This window comes from Solea solea, chromosome 2 (genome assembly GCF_958295425.1).
Source record: "Solea solea chromosome 2, fSolSol10.1, whole genome shotgun sequence".
NCBI classification, from domain to species: Eukaryota; Metazoa; Chordata; class Actinopteri; order Pleuronectiformes; family Soleidae; genus Solea; species Solea solea.
Window position 1 is genome coordinate 20,368,310 of NC_081135.1, and position 18,034 is coordinate 20,386,343.

At 40.9% G+C, this 18,034-nt stretch overlaps 2 protein-coding genes across 3 annotated transcripts; both read right to left on the bottom strand.

The window, feature by feature from the left end:
* Positions 1–50: 50 nt before the first annotated feature.
* On the bottom strand, positions 51–4,444 carry si:ch211-218d20.15 (uncharacterized). The gene is made up of 8 exons (XM_058622201.1): positions 3,975–4,444; positions 3,587–3,705; positions 2,885–2,945; positions 2,730–2,797; positions 2,109–2,211; positions 1,292–1,410; positions 1,001–1,146; positions 51–908 (listed from the first exon to the last, which is right to left on the bottom strand). The coding sequence occupies exons 1-8, from the start codon at positions 4,033–4,035 to the stop codon at positions 800–802; spliced, it is 786 nt and encodes a 261-aa protein (XP_058478184.1). The 5' UTR covers positions 4,036–4,444; the 3' UTR covers positions 51–799.
* Positions 4,445–5,388: 944 nt separating this feature from the next.
* On the bottom strand, positions 5,389–17,373 carry med14 (mediator complex subunit 14). 2 transcript variants are annotated; one of them, XM_058622626.1, is made up of 29 exons: positions 16,933–17,373; positions 16,443–16,469; positions 16,215–16,320; positions 15,447–15,620; positions 15,189–15,318; positions 14,943–15,071; positions 14,701–14,808; positions 13,777–13,909; positions 13,487–13,637; positions 13,253–13,364; positions 12,859–12,984; positions 12,576–12,654; positions 12,152–12,311; positions 11,813–12,004; positions 11,325–11,459; positions 11,158–11,234; positions 10,901–11,061; positions 10,578–10,724; positions 10,011–10,255; positions 9,565–9,834; positions 8,957–9,200; positions 8,351–8,473; positions 7,965–8,144; positions 7,611–7,849; positions 7,311–7,490; positions 6,991–7,098; positions 6,609–6,734; positions 6,310–6,499; positions 5,389–6,178 (listed from the first exon to the last, which is right to left on the bottom strand). In XM_058622626.1, the coding sequence occupies exons 1-29, from the start codon at positions 17,106–17,108 to the stop codon at positions 6,105–6,107; spliced, it is 4,302 nt and encodes a 1,433-aa protein (XP_058478609.1). In that variant the 5' UTR covers positions 17,109–17,373; the 3' UTR covers positions 5,389–6,104. The 2 variants fall into 2 exon arrangements, with proteins under 2 accessions (XP_058478609.1, XP_058478610.1); XM_058622627.1 differs by lacking the exon at positions 8,351–8,473.
* Between the last annotated feature and the right edge of the window lie 661 nt (positions 17,374–18,034).

Below are 18,034 nucleotides of genomic sequence, written 5' to 3' on the forward strand. Positions count from 1 at the left end.
GCAGTACACGTCATAATTTGAATGGAACACGAGACTCGTCAGACAAAGTGTAATATTTAGTATTGTATAGTTTATTTAATATAAGTTTCATGTTTTGACTGGTGGTAGGACAAAACAAATATTGTGTGGACGTCAATTAATCTGGCTCAGGCTCAAACCAAACAATGTATCTTTCTTTTCACATTATCAGAAAGAAAGAAAGAAAGAAAGAAAGAAAGAAGGAAAGCTTTTTTCTGTTAGCAAACCGAATATCATCGGGGAATATCATATGTATATCATCTGTCAGTGGAATAAAACAGGTAATCTGAATACATCCTCCAGACTATCTACTGACTGATCCATAATGTGAAGATGCAGCCCCACATCTGTGTTTTACCTGCCATGACAAGAACAAATGTGTGCATGATGTGATGATGATGTTAATGACTGAGGTGAGGACAATGACAGTCCCACAACAGGCAAACACACTATTGCATTCAATTTTATTATTTCACCATAGGTTAAAAAGTGGTAACAGTAGTTATTATTAAGATTAGTGCAAGGAGGGATTCAACCGTCTTGCATTAATGTCCAAACAAGTGAGGGTGTGACAGGCACACTCAACAGGAAATATAAAACCTACAGTATCTGATTTATAAATGAAGCAGCCTTTCAAACTCCATCATCGATCAGTTGATTCTTCTCATGTAGCACCTTTTTTTTCGCAACAGCATGTTATCTAGAAGCAGGAGACTCCTGGAGAAACCTGGAGCATCTGAGCATCAGGGTTTGTTGAGTCAGACGTGGCCACCACCATGAGTCAGGACAGAAACTGCGACACGAAGAACACAGCCTGGTGAAGGTCGTCTGTCAGTTCCTCTGGTAGTGACAACACCACCGATGTTAAGCTTTGAGTTATTTCTAAAATCCTACCAAGAGAATAGGACAGGGATTGTTAGCAGGAGCTGCTGCATTCACTATTTTAATCTCCACCAGCTGAATATTTTATATTTTCACCCACCAGTTGATGTAGTGAGCAGCCAGTTGAGGCTCATGCCGAGAGCCTTCAACATTCACCAGAGACTCTTTCATCTGTTTGAAGTTGGCCTCAATATCTTTCTTTATTTCAGAGAAGACCTGAATTCCCCTGAAAGAACTGATGACTTGCTGCAAAGAAAGAGAAATGATTAAAAATCACACAGCAGCTTTTGGTGGTAAGGAAACATACATGGCATGAAAAACGGTCATTAGTGGAAAAAAATAAATAAATTTAAAAAAAAGAGAGAGAAAAATTGCAATTAATTCTCCTCACATATATCACAGAGAGCTGGTGGGCAATGTATTTATGACTTCCAAGGTGCCTGACATCTTCCTCTAGTTGTTGACTCAGCACCAAGAGTTGGTTCAGTTTGGCAATGTGGAAGAAATACTCTGTAATAGAAGCATGAGTGTGTAAAAGACTACTCTCTAGGAAAACAGGGATGTGTTTTGACCATACATCATATCGGAATTCACAGCATTAGGCAGTATTAGCTGTCAATCACACTTGTGTCCACTAATATATGCAATGCTTTAATATCTATTTTTCTCAAAATGGGAACATCATTTATAAAACCAACATCATGTGCTATTGTCACATGATTCAGTAAATTGTTACTTTGGTCTATGGTTTTTATTTATTAGATTGTACAAAAAAAAACATACAAAACCAAATTTGAATCGCACTCGGTGCTGGATAGAAGCAGCGAAATCCAAAAAGACAAGAAAGGTCCGCATACCACCTAAAGATTTCTTAGAGTTAATCATTAAGTAGCAAGTAGACATCTGTCCAAACTTGCAAGAATACTTTTACTGCTGCAGCGTATCATGAAGATGATCAGTGTCTTGCATGCTAAAGTTCTAGCAGGAAAACGCTGCGATAGTTCTAGTCCTGTTGCTATTTAATTACCTCTTCATTGAACCCCAAAGGTTCTGAGGCTTGAGCCAATAATTTCACCTCAGCCTTATGTGACAAAACTTAACACTTTTTAAAAAATGCCTTTAAGCCGAATAACGGCATCTTCAACATACTTAAAACCACAACAGCCAGAGAAACAAGTGTTGTGCAGTGGATTTATTTCTTCTCTTACCATCCATTGGCGGCCTCTCTAACATGTCCACGGGGCTACCTTGAATGAGAAATACCTCTACTCGAGGAAACATCACTGACAGACCTATCATGTCCAGGTAGTCCTGAAGAAACACCAATAAAATATAAAAATATCACCAAGTAAATAAATGATTTATGGTGCAGCAGGTAACAGTTATCCAAAACTCCTCATTTGTGGTGCTTTGTTATAACCAGCCATCCTTTTTACGACAATTTTAGAAAATCACTTTATTTTCAATAGTATCATTACTGTCATTGTGTGTCATTAAGTATTTATTACTAAATCAATACATTCTATAATTAAAATCCTATATATATAAATATCGAATTCATATAGAACTCAATTTTAGAGTAAGGATAAGTAATACTGAATTGATATATTATATTAAGTAGGTTTAGTTTGGGTTTCTTTCCAGGAGGTTCCTCTGTAAATAAAGCACCCAACAACTAAACCCTTCATATTTTGTATGTTAGTATTGAACTTTATTCAGTTTTTTTAGTTAGGGTAGCTGTAATCAAACCCAATTTTAAGGAAATTTTACTTCTATATGAGGTCATTCATTCATGTTTGAGTCAGAGCTATGATATAGAGATGTGATACCTCCAGCTGTGGCATAGGTTTTGGTAGATGTTCAAGGCACTGCAGCATCTGATCAAGAATCTCCGATCCTGTAGGAATATAGCAGAACAATGTCAGACATACAGCAGAGATGAAAGTCAAGCTAAACTCTGAGAATGATTCTTCACCATCCATACCTTGAGCCTGGAAAGTGTCTGATTCCTCTGGGCTGCAGCCTTGACCTAACTGCTCCTGGAACTTTAACATATAAGCTCTGAATCATAAGGCAAAGGGAGGGGTGTTGTACACAGAATGATGTGAAATACTTGATTGATCATAGTGGACTTGAAAGGCCTGGTCAGTGACCTTCAGAGGCCAAATGTTGCATTCAAGTGCTGTTGTGAATGTCCGAGTTACGGGCCAGGTTTACAGAAACATTTGGGAGAGAAATAGAAATGCCTGCTACTACTGCTGATGTGAAAGGCTTTTACTTTTATATTTTATAGGCATATTATTTTGATGTTATGTTTGGTTAGAGACACTAGATGTACAAATATAATTAAATACAATGTATTTTTGTTGCCAATGCTTTGTCCAAGTTCAAGTAAATATTATGAATTGTAGTCATTCTTGTAGTCATTATTTTAGGCGTCTATGATTACTGCACATTGCTGTTTTTGTTTTGTTGTAGGCTGACTGTGTTTAATGAGTGTGAATTGTGCACCGGTTACTTCCAAGATGCCTGTATATTAGCTTTGATACAGCTGATAGAGATGCATATTTGAATGATCAGGTTTATTTCAAGGGACTGTGTCACATTTTCTAAATGCCTTTTGTAGACGGTTACATGGAAGTCAAAGATACTGTGTCGCATGTAAGGCTCAGGTTACCCTACCTACCAGCTGCATCTGTGCCCTGATGAGAAGGTCCAGTTGCCCACAAAGACACAGCATCTCCAGGCCCACCTGCTCAGGACTCAGCTGCACCGGCATCAGCGGTCTCTTCACCTGTAGATCCACTGACCACAGACAGAATCCACATCAGTATTTACTTGTATGCTAGATCCTCACTTTCCCTTCATTGATGCACACAAAATACATCCAACATTATGTCATGTATCTTGCAGGTCTAAAATTAGGAGGGGCAGATGGGGACTGAAGGGGAGTGGTCACTGCTCACTGTGTTGAAATTAGTTTCTGCAGGGCACACTCTTCCCAGAGAGGAATTATTTTAAGCATCAGACATAGAAATAGTGAAACAAATCTAGAATGCAAAGCTGGGACTTACCTTTGAACGCCCCATTGTAAAAGCACGGCTGGCAGAGCGGTTCTGATGCGTTCACTGCCATATCTGACTGTCTGGATGATCACACCCACTCACCCAAACCTGCTCCACTGATAAAAGCCATATGAAGCAGAGTAACAAAGAGTCGACTTATCCATTTGAAAGCATCTTATCGCAGGTGTGTGACTGCACTGAGGTGCGTTCAAGTGTCCAGTGTTTAAATGGGACGAAGAGATGACGACACGGTTGTTGATCTTTATCCGTGATTCGATGATTCCCTGCAGGTGACGATGATGATGCCCACACGCATCCGCAAGGTGTAGAACACATCCGCTAATCCGGGAGCATCCATCCACGTAGCTATTGAAGCCAGTGGAAATGAAAACACACCACTGTATCCACGCCCAGTTACATAGTGATCACCACTGACACTCTCTCTCTCTCTCTCTCACTCACACACACACACACACCGAGGATCAGGCTTTCTCGATGATGTCATCTTTTAGGGATGCGGTGAACAGCACCACTTGTTGGGATGCACCTTGAATCACAGGTTTAAAGGGATGGTTCGCGTGTTTCGAAGTGTGGGTCTATTAAGTACTTATACACTGTCTGACACCAGCTCAGTGAAACATGGCTGTGAGTAGGCACAGAGGGGAAAATCGATTTTAGTCACTCAAAACTAGTTTTCTCTTTGGACTTTGGTTTAGGAGAGTGAGCAGCTCACAAAGCAGCACGATGTGCACGTGCCTTTGCAGAATATAAAGTGTCTGATGGAGAAATAAGCAGTGAAAATGTTCTTATGATACTGTCTAGCTAAAGCTGGTGCAGATGTCAATATGTGAGCTGTTTTGTTAAGAGGCTAAAATCTGCCATGTTTTCACCAGGTTTGCAATCATGTCTCAGGCTGGTTGTTGGCAATGATTTATTACCTACACAACCACATTTCAAATAACCTGAACATCCAGAATCATTAAACAGTAAATAAGTATACTAACTCCAGTACTTGGCCATGTTCATGAACTTTTACCTTCATTTCCATTTCAAACTAATTTATATTTCAGTGTATTTTTGCTCTAATAAATATATTCAGCTAATTACTCATCAGTTATTCTGTTGAATATTTTAAATTGTTTTTGATACATCGCCAATTTAAAAATATATAACTATTTTTATGTATTTGCTTATTGGACAACCAAGACACCTCAACATCAACATATCAAGATAAGAAGGAAAATAATCCATCAATTAATTATGAAAATAATGTCAGTTGCAAACCTAAAGCATAAGGGGGTCAGAGTATGACATGATGAAATGTCACTTGCACAATAATAAATATCTGTAGCACAGCGGTGGGGTGAAACTATTCTACATAAAGAGTGAATGTGAATAATGTGATTATTTTGGCAGTGGAAGATCCTCAAAGCACAAACCAACCGTGGGCTTGTTTTATTTTTAAATATCAAAGTCAGACAGGATTTTTCAAATCTTTCAATCAAGACTCAAAATGCATCTTAATAAAATACAACTGGCGTATAAAGTCTGTCACAGTTTTACAGTATCGAAAGAAAATAGCTTGAAATAAAAATCCAGAGGTCTTTTGACAGTGTAAAGGCAGGGAAGCATTTAAATAGTGTGCTGAGGAATACATCTCCTGATACTACAGTTATATCAGTATAGCATTGTAAAAAAAAGAAACAAGACAGACTAGCAAAATTGTAACTCATTCGATTCTTCTCAACACTCAAATTTACAACAATGTACATATTTTTGTAAACAACAATAATTTCAATAGATAATCTTGTTTACAAGTGCACCTGGAGGAAAATATAACATTTTATCCCTTTGCAACAAATGGGCCACTTGTCCAAGATCTACCTTACAGCAAACCTTGTTTCTAAGCATCTATAAAGAATAAAGAGTGAGTGGTCCATGGCTGTTCTTAGCTTACTCCCTTTCAAAACAGTGAAATTAAACAGGGCAATAGTCCAGAGGCAGAAACAGAGGTCACATGCTGGGGTTTTAGTCTGTGGATGACTGTTGCTCTCCTGTTTCTCCGTAGCTCAGACGTGGACCCGTGCTTGGCCATAAAGGGACTCCAGTTTAGTTCCACTACAGCTTCCGAAGCTGCTGTTACTGACGAGTGCCGGGGGGTAACGTGAGGTTGGCCATCAGTTCATGAACTGACGCAAATATCGTACACTCACCTGAAAGAAAAAATAAACTCTGCGTTATTAAAGACATTTAGTCTAAAGTGTATATAAAATGACAGAAATTGATCCATGTATTAGTAGAGTCAAATATGAATCATCCATTATCCAGGAGTGCAGTGCCTCACCCTGTCTTGCTGGGTGCAACTCATTGAACCTCTTGAGGATATTAGAAACCATTAGTGCTGCAGCCCCAGAGGAGCTGTGCTGTCTGGGGATGTCAGCCTGCTGCGTGAGGCCTGTAGCCATGTCGTACACAATAGGTACAATAATGCTCACTGGCTCCTGGGGCACTGGGATACGCTGGGTCAGCTGCAACTGTGTGACAAAATAGACCACATACACAGAGTGGGGTTGGTTTTCTGTGTCAGGTTAAATATTTGTCCTGGTTTTTGAAAACGCAAATTAAGACACTGCTGAGACTTACAAAGAAGAGCATCTTCGACTTGAGGACCACAGCGATGGTCCCTGGTGGGGCGATGGGAGGAGCACTGGGAGGGATGGTGAGACAGAACTGGACGTTCCACTTGAGCTGTGCACCCTGGTCAGGGAACTGAGCAGAGACATAAGGCAATGAATATGGCACACTTAAAATAAAGAAAAACAGTCAAGAGTTTACATGAGGTAAAGAAATGTGTCTTAGTAGGATGTTTCAACTGCCTCAACTAAACACGAGTAATGTGGGAACATCTGCACACAGGGCGTCATGAAAAAAAGTAAAAAAAAAAACAAAAACAACTTTCACAACCAATCTTACTAAAATATGTGAAAACATGTAACTAACATTCATAGATTAAGACGTTACCCACCAGTTCAAGCTTCATGATGCGCACACAGTCCCTTAGGATGTTAGTGGGTGCACCCAGCAGCTTTGTGAAGGCATTCAGAGTGTTGTATTTAAAGGGAGGACCAGCAACCTAAAAAGTTGACAACAGAATGAGAATGAAATAAATTAGTGTGACAAAACAGGAAAGATGTGGGTGGAATCACAATAAAAAGACCAGCAGATTACAAACACTATAACAATACAAGGTAAATCGTAAAATGACTGGCAAAGAAGAGGTTATTCCATATTATTATAAGAGGTGTTTCAATAATTATTGATTTGATGAGAGCTTTCTTTACATACCCGTGTCTCAAAGAACTTCTCCAGCACCTGAAGCTCCTCCTGGGACCAGGGACCGGTATTTTCTGGAGTGACTTTGAGCTGCAGTGTCTGGTAGTTCTTTGGGTTGAGAGCAACGCGGCACTTGAGGACATCTGTCTTGAACATGATGACCCCAGGTTCATTGGAGTTCACAATGGACAACTGGAATAATTTTGATAGAATAGGAAAGGTGAGATGGAAGTTAATGGAGAACAGAACTGAAAGGAACATCAAAAAGGAGGATAATCATGTCCCAAGCAGAATGATTTGAGCAACACTCACGTTGGCTTCCTGCTGGATAATTCTCTGCAGGTGCCGTCTCATGATCACTGAACCCAGAAAGCGCTCCAGTGGCGAGCAGAGGTAGCTTCCTGCCAGACCAGGCACCAGGCAGGGGGTGGGCGAGGGTAGTAGAAGGACATGCAAGGCATTGTGGGTGAGAATAGTTGGAATGGAGGCAGCCCAGGGGCGCTGAGGTAGCTTGCGGGGTGGAGGCATACTAGTAGGCATGACTTGTGAACCTAAAAAAAAAGAAAGACAAAGATACTTATAAGAAAGACATTTTATACTTAACTCCATGAACACAACATGTTGAATTGTTTCTTAAATAACATGAAGCAAGACTACAAAACTTACTGGTCCCAGCACGTGGAGAATGAGGATCAGGGATAGGTGAGTGCAGTGATGGATTACCAGGAGACATGCCATGGATTCTTGCCCCAGGAGAAGGCCCCGAGACCTGGTGGGGTGAGCCTGGCCACTGGCCTCTATGACTGGGAGACACCATGGCATATGGAGAGCTGGGGTCCAGAGCACCTAGGTGAAAGCAAACACAGCCATCAGCCACATGGAACTATTCAACAATAATCAGTCAGATGAAAACACCACTTTGTGCCCAACCTTACAGGCTATTTGTCATAGGCAAGCTACTAATAAAGATGTGAAGTTCAGCCCGTTCCAGCCCTTGCCCAGCAGACCACAATTACCACCAAGTGAACATTCAGGGCCACCTTTCTGCTTACCGTGGGGACTGGCAAAGCTGGACGGGCCCATGGTTATGCCCAGAGAAGATGGAGAGGGGGTGGGCCCAAAAGGTGAAGGTGCCCTCAGAGCCCCACTAGGGGAGCCAGAGGCATGGATGTTCCCTGCATACACATACATACACACACCAGAGGGGCTCGTCAGAAGTTGACAAGTTCTCCTTACACACACGCAAACATGCGTGCACACGAACACACAAACACACACATACACTAAAGCTGGGCGGAAGGGCCATAGTCTCTTGCTGACAGGCTGAGATGGCGAAGAATGGAGGAGCAGGACTAAATGCATGTTTCATTCCCTCTTGGCGTTGCACTGTTCAGTATTGCATGTTGCATGGAGAACTGATATCATGTTTTAACAAAATTAAAATGGACACAATGAGCACATGTTTGCTGTTCCTCATTCTCTCTGACATACACACAATATGCTCATGGAACAAACACACAAGTCAGCAGAAATGTTGGTGACAGTAATGCGAAATTTCCAAAACAATGGTCATAATGCTGAATGGCAGCTTGACAAACAATACAGGAAATCATACAATCACTCTTTCACTCACACACACAAATATCAAGCACCATTACCTGGTGACTGGGTGGGCATCATGGATGGTGAAGGAGTTACATTAGCATGGTAATTTGGTGGGGAGGTGAGAGGATATACGCCTCCCGCCCCTCCTCTCATTGTCTGTGGCGGAGGTTGAGGCTGCAGCGGGTTAATCAGACTGTCTATCACGTCTACACCCACTGGCGAGGGCGGGTTGTCGTCTTCGTTGACAGAGCGTCTGCGAGCATCCTGATTGCTGTCGACAAACATGTTCAGGAATGTCTACAGGAGGAAACAAATGGAGAGATAATGGTTGATATATAAGCGGACCAAAGACATTTCAGTTGGCACTTAAATACATTTAGTTTTGCAATTCAAATGCATTTCTTTATTGTGCTGATTACAAAGAAATGCTTCAGGTCCAAAACACCGTGATGGCAGGAAAAGATGCAGCTAGCCTGTTTTAGCATGAAAAGTGGAAATGTGGCTGGGGATACAGCTAGCCTGGCAGTACAAAAACAACAAAATATGCCACCTAGCTCCTTTAAATTAAAATCAACACTACAAACGGATTAAATCTGCACAGAAAATGAAGTATCGAAGTCTGTTACTTAACACCACAACTGTCTTTCAGAGCTTGGCATACCTTGAGTCCTGGAGCAGGGTAGAAGCCCTCAACAATCTTAGTGTTGTCAAAAAGACTGTAGGCTCCATCTCTGATGGCCACCACTCCACGGCTGCGGCAGTAGATGTCAATGCAGTACATGTTTCGGAATGCCAGGCGGATGTGTGTGGGTGATTGGGGTAAAATGGAGAAGCACTGGTAGGCAGTGTTGGTGCGCTGGGTCAGGCCCAGCATGGGCACTGTTGGTAGCTTATTGATTGCATTCAGAGGAGCCTGTGTGTCAAAAAGCACCTGGGGACAATAATAAATAGTTTTGTAAGAGAAATGTGAATAAAACGGAAAATTACATATAATTATATACACACACACACATACATATATATATATATTTTTTTTTTTATTCATAACTTCGCTTAAATCTGACAAGTACATATGCATGTTGTGACAACATTTTAGCTTATATGTACCTGCAGCAGCTGCAACACACTAGGGCACTTGTTGAACATCTCCTGTAGCTGGTGGAGGATGATATTGTGGCAGTTGGAGCAGCCAGAGTTTGGCCCCACAGTGCCCAGACTGAGATGGAAACGTTGGCTGCTGGAGTTCCACTGGATGGTGACCGAGCTGCCCTTGGTGGTGCCATAGCACAGCACCAGCTTACGGTAATTATATAGCCGCACCTCTGAAAACAGGCTCAGGTAAGACGGCATCTCTGGAAGAAAGCAATCACAATATGCAGCTGTGTTAGGTGGTTGTGTACATTTTGGCAGTAACTGATTTAGTACTGGTCATGGGGGATTCACTAAATAAAATTAATGCTTCAATCTAAACTTCAAATGACTTCCATGTTTTCAGCACAAAACATTAAACCTGATCAATAAAACTATGCTTGCTTTTACTTTTCCTGTAGCAAAACAGCAGTTACTAGTTAATTTATTTGCTTTAGAAGGACTGACTGATCACAACAACATCAAAGTCATTAATTTAGAAGTGTAGTGCAATATCTGTTTTTCAGTCCACAGCTGTGTTTATACCTGGCAGGGCACGAGCGAAGTTGAGGACACACTGGTAGAGCTGACTTATGGCGTTCCAGTCATTGAGGAACATCTCAACCACCTTCCGTCCACCCACCGGCTCCGACAGAGGGTTTTCATAGGTCAGATACACATGCCGCGTGGATGCTAAGAGGGGACATTTACAGGAGGAAGTAAATAATTTAAGCAGAATTTTCAGCAGATTTAAATATATTGGTACTTTACCAATAATAGATATATGGATTACAATGTGACTTGAGTTTTTTGAAACTTGATGTTGATGCAAACAGTTTTAATTAATAACAGTTTGCGTGGTGCATTACCTTGCTCCTTGCTGTGTGTGCTGTTGAGAGGACAGTTGGCTAGCATCAATTCTGCCACCCAGGTTCGGTTGTTACGACCCTGCAATCGGAAGGTGCAGTCCAGTAGGGAGCGATCTAAAGCTTGTCTCGTCTCCTCTCCTACTCCCTTACAAGAATGAATCCTGTGGAATTAAAAAAGCAGGTGCATCACATTTAAAAGACAACTACATTTGGCTGTGCATGGATGTAGTGCATTAATGTATGTGAGATTGAATTACTTCAGCAGACGTATTGCATGACTGCTCCCATCTCCCTCCACTTGAACACCCTCGTTTGGAATCTCCATGTTGGACAGCTACTCAAAAAGAAGAGACAAAGATGCAGAATTAGCCAGAAAGCACCTGACTAATTGTCCTGCCTGACAGGTCTGAGTATTGTCACTTACCTCTGTTCTGAGGCCAATGAAAGGCATGTTGGTGTCACACATGGCTACCAGATGAGCCAGCTCCTTGTTGAAGGCACACATTTCCCCAGAGCGCTTAGGCTTTTTTGGCTCTGGTTCCCCTTGATCTCCAGATACCTACAGAGCAGCAGGGGAAAGAAAACACACATTATGGTTTTACACATTTCTTTCTTGCAAAGCTTTGCCACACAAAAGGAAGACCTGCACTAACAAAATGTGAATTTATCTTTAATTTAATATGTATGAGCTACACCAGACCTGGGTTTTTTTATATTAGGCAGAAATATTATATTTGGAATGGGATCACTGTCAATATATCTTGTCAGCTGAACCTTGTGGAAAGGCAGAAAATCATCACTTACTTTTTTTATCCACCTTTCCTAGATGGTCAAACAGTCTAGTGCTAAGCTCTACACAATAGCAGACAAAAAAATGATTTATGTTTGATAAAGTAAAATATGCGCATCTACCTTTCTTTTGGTTCCAGGTCGAGCCCCTTTCCCTGTAGCATCCTGAACAAGATGTTCTAGGTTAGGCTTGAAATGCTGCAGTAGTTGGGCGCACATGGGTCCATCCTCTCCTTCCAAATGAGATACAGACAGGAAGGAGTACTTGTACTGCAAGGCTGTGGGACTACTAGGCACCTCAAGCATTTCTACCACCTAAGAAGTAGACATGAGAAGTAGGAAAGAAGAAAGGTTACACAATAATGCAAAAAGAGTGCACTGGATATTATAATGTTTTCAGTGGAATTTCATCAAATTAATTTTCATGTGGCTCTTTAGAATGCACTGGTTGAAACAACTCACAATGTAGTACTGTGGAAGACGTGTGAGCTTAATGAAGAGTTTGTGCTTGGACAAATTGCCAGCAGGGTGAGAGGCTATGTTGGATAGGTGGAGGACATCAGTGCAAACAGTGGGAAGGTGCTTCACTGACTGTCGACAGCGCTGCTCCCCCAACCAGAACCTGACCACAGATAAAGAAAAAAAGAGTCAGTCTTCTAATAAAAGTGCAAAACGGATTTATAGCTTATCCTCCTTATACCTCATAGGATTAGTTTACCAACGGCTTCGCTAGGTGTTGCTTATTCTACTGACTAGTCAGTTCTGACAAGCTGTAATCAGCGTTTAACTAGTTGTTCTCCATTGCTGCCATCAATCAAACCTGACATTTGGCGGTGAATATATAATACTCTATGTTCATAATATGTTCATGTGGAGGTAGACTTACTTCAGCTGTTTAAGCCAAGATATAATCCGCTTCATATCGTCGTTGATGGTCTTTTCAATGTCATCCAGCATTGGCTGGTCTTTAAAGAGAGCACAACAGGGTTTTACATTCACAAAGCCAAGCACACATAAAATGGCAAAAGCAGAATTAAATAACAATTTAAAAGCCAGGTTTCATTACTTTCTTGTTAGAGAAAATAAACTCCCCTTTATAAGATTTACATGCAACATAGTGGACATTGAAATTAAACAATTGTTGTGATTTAATGCTTGCTTGTGCTTACCTAATCCATACAACATGGGCTGGAACATGCCAGAGTGCAGGTCTACAAAAACGTGTAAGCACTCTGACCGACCACATGGCTCAAGTATTGGGATTACGAGTGTGGGAAGAGCCGTCTCAATGAATGCTGAAATAAACAAACACACTTAAGTATTTTGTTTCACTAAATGGTTAGAGTACATCAGGTCAGACTTATATTTAATTTTGGACACAATTAATTGCTGTATTTTTGTATGACACCTTAACTGTCTAAATTAAACAAAATCAAATCAGTATTTCATGTAAAATTATTTTTATGTTTCTCTCCCCGTGGTCTTCCTACACCAGAAAGCACTTTTACTGCATGACATGAATAAATGTTAAATGATTGTAATGATGAAAAAGAAAATACGCACAATTGTCACCAGGATTGCTGGTCTTTAGAATGGCCTTTAGTTCCTGTAGTTTCTGATGGGACCGCGCATGTACACTGTCAATCAAAAGTTTCTCTACTGATAGATGATCGATCTGGAAGAGGAGTAAAAAAAAAAAAAAAAAAAGAAAGAAAAAAAAAAAAAGTAAAACTTTACGCATAATGTTCATACAAAAAGCCAAAACTGGATGTATTACATTAAATACATCCACTTCACCTTCATAGCTCGCTCCATTAGTTTGGAGTCACAAGCAGGAAGAGGAGGTTCATGAGAGATTTGTAATGGCTTTGATCCGTCTGACTCGTCAATCTTTATAGTGACTTTATGGACTGACGCTGTACCAGTTTTCCTACCCAAAACCTGTTGGCTGAAGACACAAAAAGAAAGGAAGCCAGTGTGAGTTACCATTAATATAGCATATTTTTGAAAACATAGTGTAGAATCACTCTTTGGTCATGGCAATAAAAATCAATGTGTTACATTATTTTGATTCAAATAGGTCTTACTTCCAGACAGCCAGTGTGAGGTATTTTGCGGGCACATATCTCTCCTCCTGCACAAGGTCTCCCCATCTCTCTCTGATCAGCATCAGAGTCTGAGAGTGGAGCACCTCTAGCTGCAGTGACAAACAGAAAGAGTCTGGAAACAATGTGGTTAAAGAAAAGAGTCCAGGTGAGCAGAGATTAAGCATCACACAGCTTCCCATTAACATTCAAAACACATCCACACACACATATCTTCAAGACACATACACTTTCATGGTAAAAGGGCTTCTTGTGCCCCACACAGACTACTCATTGACACATAAAACTGCAGTGCTCGCATTTTTGGGGGAAAGCCAGAGCAGAGCACTGATTAGCACTGTGATTATTGGGGTTGTGCTCAGTTTGCATGCTTGATTAGGGTCTTTGATGTTAGCATGAATGCTGACAATCTGTTGTTTGTTTCTTGACATTTTCATTTCATCACATACAGTCTTCTTAAATGTGTGAGTATCAACAGTGTAAATAATGTTTCAATGTTGACTGATTGCGGCATTTATACGTTTAAAATTTAATTTAGCAACAATCTTGCTAAAGTGGGACATGTTTTTAAAAAGGTACAGTCTTATTGGGTGTTGAGACACATCTCCACAGGGAATTAATCACATCTCCAATGGCCTGGCAAGGTGACACATCATAGCAGAAACAGTCCCAATACAAGACAGGTTTTTTTTAATAAAAAATAATGGGATTTTAAAAAGATGCAATACTGCAGCTGTGTTTCTTATTGGAATGCTGCACTCGTTTGCTTTACCAGTCAATACTCTGTATGCTCGTACACACACCACAACCCTCCTGCAGTAATTCACAGCAGACTGGGACAAAAGCCAAGGGGTTCAGGCAAGACATTTACAAAATGCCCATAGATCTATCAAACACAAAGGATACGCAAGCAGTTGTACATGTCCTGTAGGGGTTTTTCATCCGCACAGAGACGTGCCTGAACCAGCTCATGGATGAAGTTCACCTGTAAACTGTGGACCAAAGCTCGGCCATCTGTCAGTATTGGGGGGGGGGGGGTTGTAGCACAGAGTGAAAGAGAAAATCATCAGCGATTAAGAATTCTGTCAATGTGCTAGTCAATGACACCCACTAAGTTGTGCAGGAGACAGGATGAGGGACTGTCTTACCTCCTGTTTCTTTGTCTTCCACTAGAATCTCTAGCTTCAGCAGCCTCCAGGGAATATCAGGGTCATCTCCCATCACAGTCAAAGTGGCCTCAAACTCTCCTTCCACACGAAACTTCACACGTCCATTAGCTACACAATATACACACAAGCAAATATAGGCATAAGATACTCCTATACAAGAAACTTGCATTACACAAATAAAAAACAATATACAAACACCATCATCAGTCCCCACTAGCTGCTTACCAACTGTGAGGTTTGCTAACTGGGGTGGTAAGTCTGTGGTGACCAGGCGATGTCGAAGAATCTGATTAAGCTGGTTCAGGGTGGTCTGCTTTTCTGCCTTAGTAATGGGATCTGGAGGAATGATCTTATCCTAATAAAATGGACATAGACAATGCAAACAAATACAAGAGAAAGGTGAATACAGTCTCAAGATTGATCTCCCTAAATTATATCATACACAAAACAGCTTAGCAGGTACAAAAAGAACTTCAAACTCACTCGTATGCAGGTGGGCAGACGTGGGTATGACCCGGTGGTGAGCACATCGATGGCAAAGGGGATGGCAAAGCTGGGCAAACGGGCATGAACCAGCGCATCTCTGGCCAGTGATGCCAGCCTATCAGCTGTATCCACAAACAAGATGGTCTGCTGATCCAGGAAGCTGGAGATCATCTGTTACCACAATGACAACAGATGATAAAAGATGAAAGAAAGAGTAAGTAAGGGGATTTATGGCACACAAAAAAAAAATCACACGTTTTCCTTTTTAAGACGATCTATAGTTAGCCAACAATTCACCTTAATACTAAAAGACTAAAAGTAAAAGAAAGTTTAGATGAATAATTACTTTCTGGAAACACATCCTTAACATCAGACATTCAAATGTTACTTTCAATTAATGTTTCATTGGATTTTAAATAGTCAAACTGTATGCTCCAGTGTCTCTGTGTACTACTTTTTTTAATACAGGTTTATGAATACGTGACACTTCAAAAGTTTAGATACAGGCAACTGGACTTACTCTAGTTAAGATGAAGATTTTAAGTGGCCTCTTGGATAAGATGTGAAATGTCTTCAACTTAACTTAAGCAATTCCAGTTGCATGCCTATATCTAAACCCCTGAACATACTATTAATAGGTTGCTTGAGAACATTCAAAGACACCTGACACCCATCTAACAATGCCAATTAGCCAGGTCTCTCTTTCAAACACAACATATACCATGAGTTGAGCTAGTTTGAAGTTAAATAAATTAAAATACATACCGCACACTTCTCAACTTTCCCTGCATTGCTTGCCCACTTTACCAGGGCTAGAAGACGCACAAATAACTGCCTGGTTCTACTGGCAAATTGGACAATTTCGATTTTTCTGAAAAGAGAAAATGCAAGGTTATATGTGGTACTTGTTTAACTGAGGTGTTTTAACACCTCAACAGAATTAATGATTGAAATTGATACGTTGATAAATAATTTCAATGTAAAGACACCCACCTCTCCATGTCCGTTTTTCTTGGAAGTCTGGAAAAAACAACAAGTACAATTTTTACTGCTAATAATCTCTTCTAAAAGTAGCTAAATTAGTTAACATTTTGCCAACCAAAATCAGTGCATCCATGCTGGGTCTGCCTCTGTTAAAGTACACCGATTAAAATGATCCATAATCAGTTTCGTGTCACACATATTTATCATCACACAATCTAAAAAATGTAATAACTACCTTTAGGACCTGTGGTGTGACTTATACCGGTACGCCCCTTCACATCACACTACTTTTCTGTGCCATCTGCTTTGAAATAACTAAGCGGATAAAGGGTATTCACAATCTTCTCGATCACTCACACATGTATATTATAGATCATTCCGTTAACGTTTGTTTTGGTGTCGGGATGAGCACCATCCTCCTGGTTCAGTGACGTTAGCCGATTAGCCCGCCAGGTCACCAAGTTAGCTTTGAGGCCTACAATGCTAAAATGTTACTTACAGTTCAGCCAGCAGGGTAATTTCATGGTAGGTCCTCTGGAGAAGAAACTCAATCAGCAGGCTCAGTCGGATACCGTGCGTGGCCGGGGCCCCAGGTGGTGGAGGCTGTGGTCCAGAGACCACCGGACCTCCGAGTGGGACGAGCTGCCCATCTGACCCAATCTGCACCGGAGCCATTTTACAATGACGATAGAGAGCAGTTAGCTACGGCGGTGCACACTCAGCACTACAACAGGAAAACGACCGGGCTGTAGTGACTCCTCGCGAAGATATTGTCTTCGTAATCTCACAACATTTCTTTCATAGCAATAATTTCTCTGCGTGGACTTGGTTTCCCTGTTCCGCAGAAAACTCAGCGCATCCACTTAAGCTGGTATTTCTTTACGGAGTAGACTCAGCGCCGCTCAGCCGCCATCTTTGCTGTCGGGAATGATTACCATAGATGCGGTGGGAAAGAAAACCCAGATAGGAGCCTTGAGGAGCAGGGGTCACAGAAATGCCCCTTTTAGATCATGAAGAATGGGCTAACTGCTGGACAAAACATGTGTGTCAGTCTAGGTTAGATAAAGTGTGTGAGTTATCACTCATTTATTCATATTTACTCATATTCTCTCATTTGGTGCCCTGGTTAGACATGACAGTCTAATTTAACCACATTGGTTGAGCAGTTATTCAGAGAATTAACATAACTAAAAATAACAAATGCTAAAATATATATGTAATGATATTTAGGGAATATTTTTATTACATAATATAATGCAAAGTAATTGTGTCTGTGAGTATACAGAATAAGTCATGCTCGTTCTTGTTCCATGTATACAGTGTATATTCTAAACAGTATGATAGCGTATTGTATCAGACGGATGATATGACTATGATGGATATATTCGTAAAAAACCACCCCATTCCCTTGCATTTCTTATCCAATGTCAAAGTCGGAACTGCACACATTGGTGCCCTGAGTAAGTCACCTGCCAAGTTTCAAGCCTGTCACACAACCCATTTGCCAGACATGCGATAAGCAGACAAAAAGTCAGACATCTCTTGCATTTCTTATCTCAACAAAGTCAAAGTCGACTGCCCACACGGGTGTGTTCTTTTAA

Bases quoted from the DNA above. Each gene is read 5' to 3' on its own strand.
- med14 (XM_058622626.1), bottom strand. From the start codon at position 17,108: ATGGCTCCGGTGCAGATTGGGTCAGATGGGCAGCTCGTCCCACTCGGA. The intron at 15,072-15,188 runs GTAAGCAGCTAG...TATATTGTGTAG, and splicing joins GTTAGCAAACCTCACAGTTG to CTAATGGACGTGTGAAGTTT. The intron at 6,500-6,608 runs GTAAGTCTCAGC...TTTGTCACACAG, and splicing joins AGTCGAAGATGCTCTTCTTT to TTGCAGCTGACCCAGCGTAT.
- si:ch211-218d20.15 (XM_058622201.1), bottom strand. From the start codon at position 4,035: ATGGCAGTGAACGCATCAGAACCGCTCTGCCAGCCGTGCTTTTACAAT. The intron at 3,706-3,974 runs GTAAGTCCCAGC...GTCTGTGGTCAG, and splicing joins TTACAATGGGGCGTTCAAAG to TGGATCTACAGGTGAAGAGA. The intron at 2,798-2,884 runs GTATGGATGGTG...ATATTCCTACAG, and splicing joins AGACACTTTCCAGGCTCAAG to GATCGGAGATTCTTGATCAG.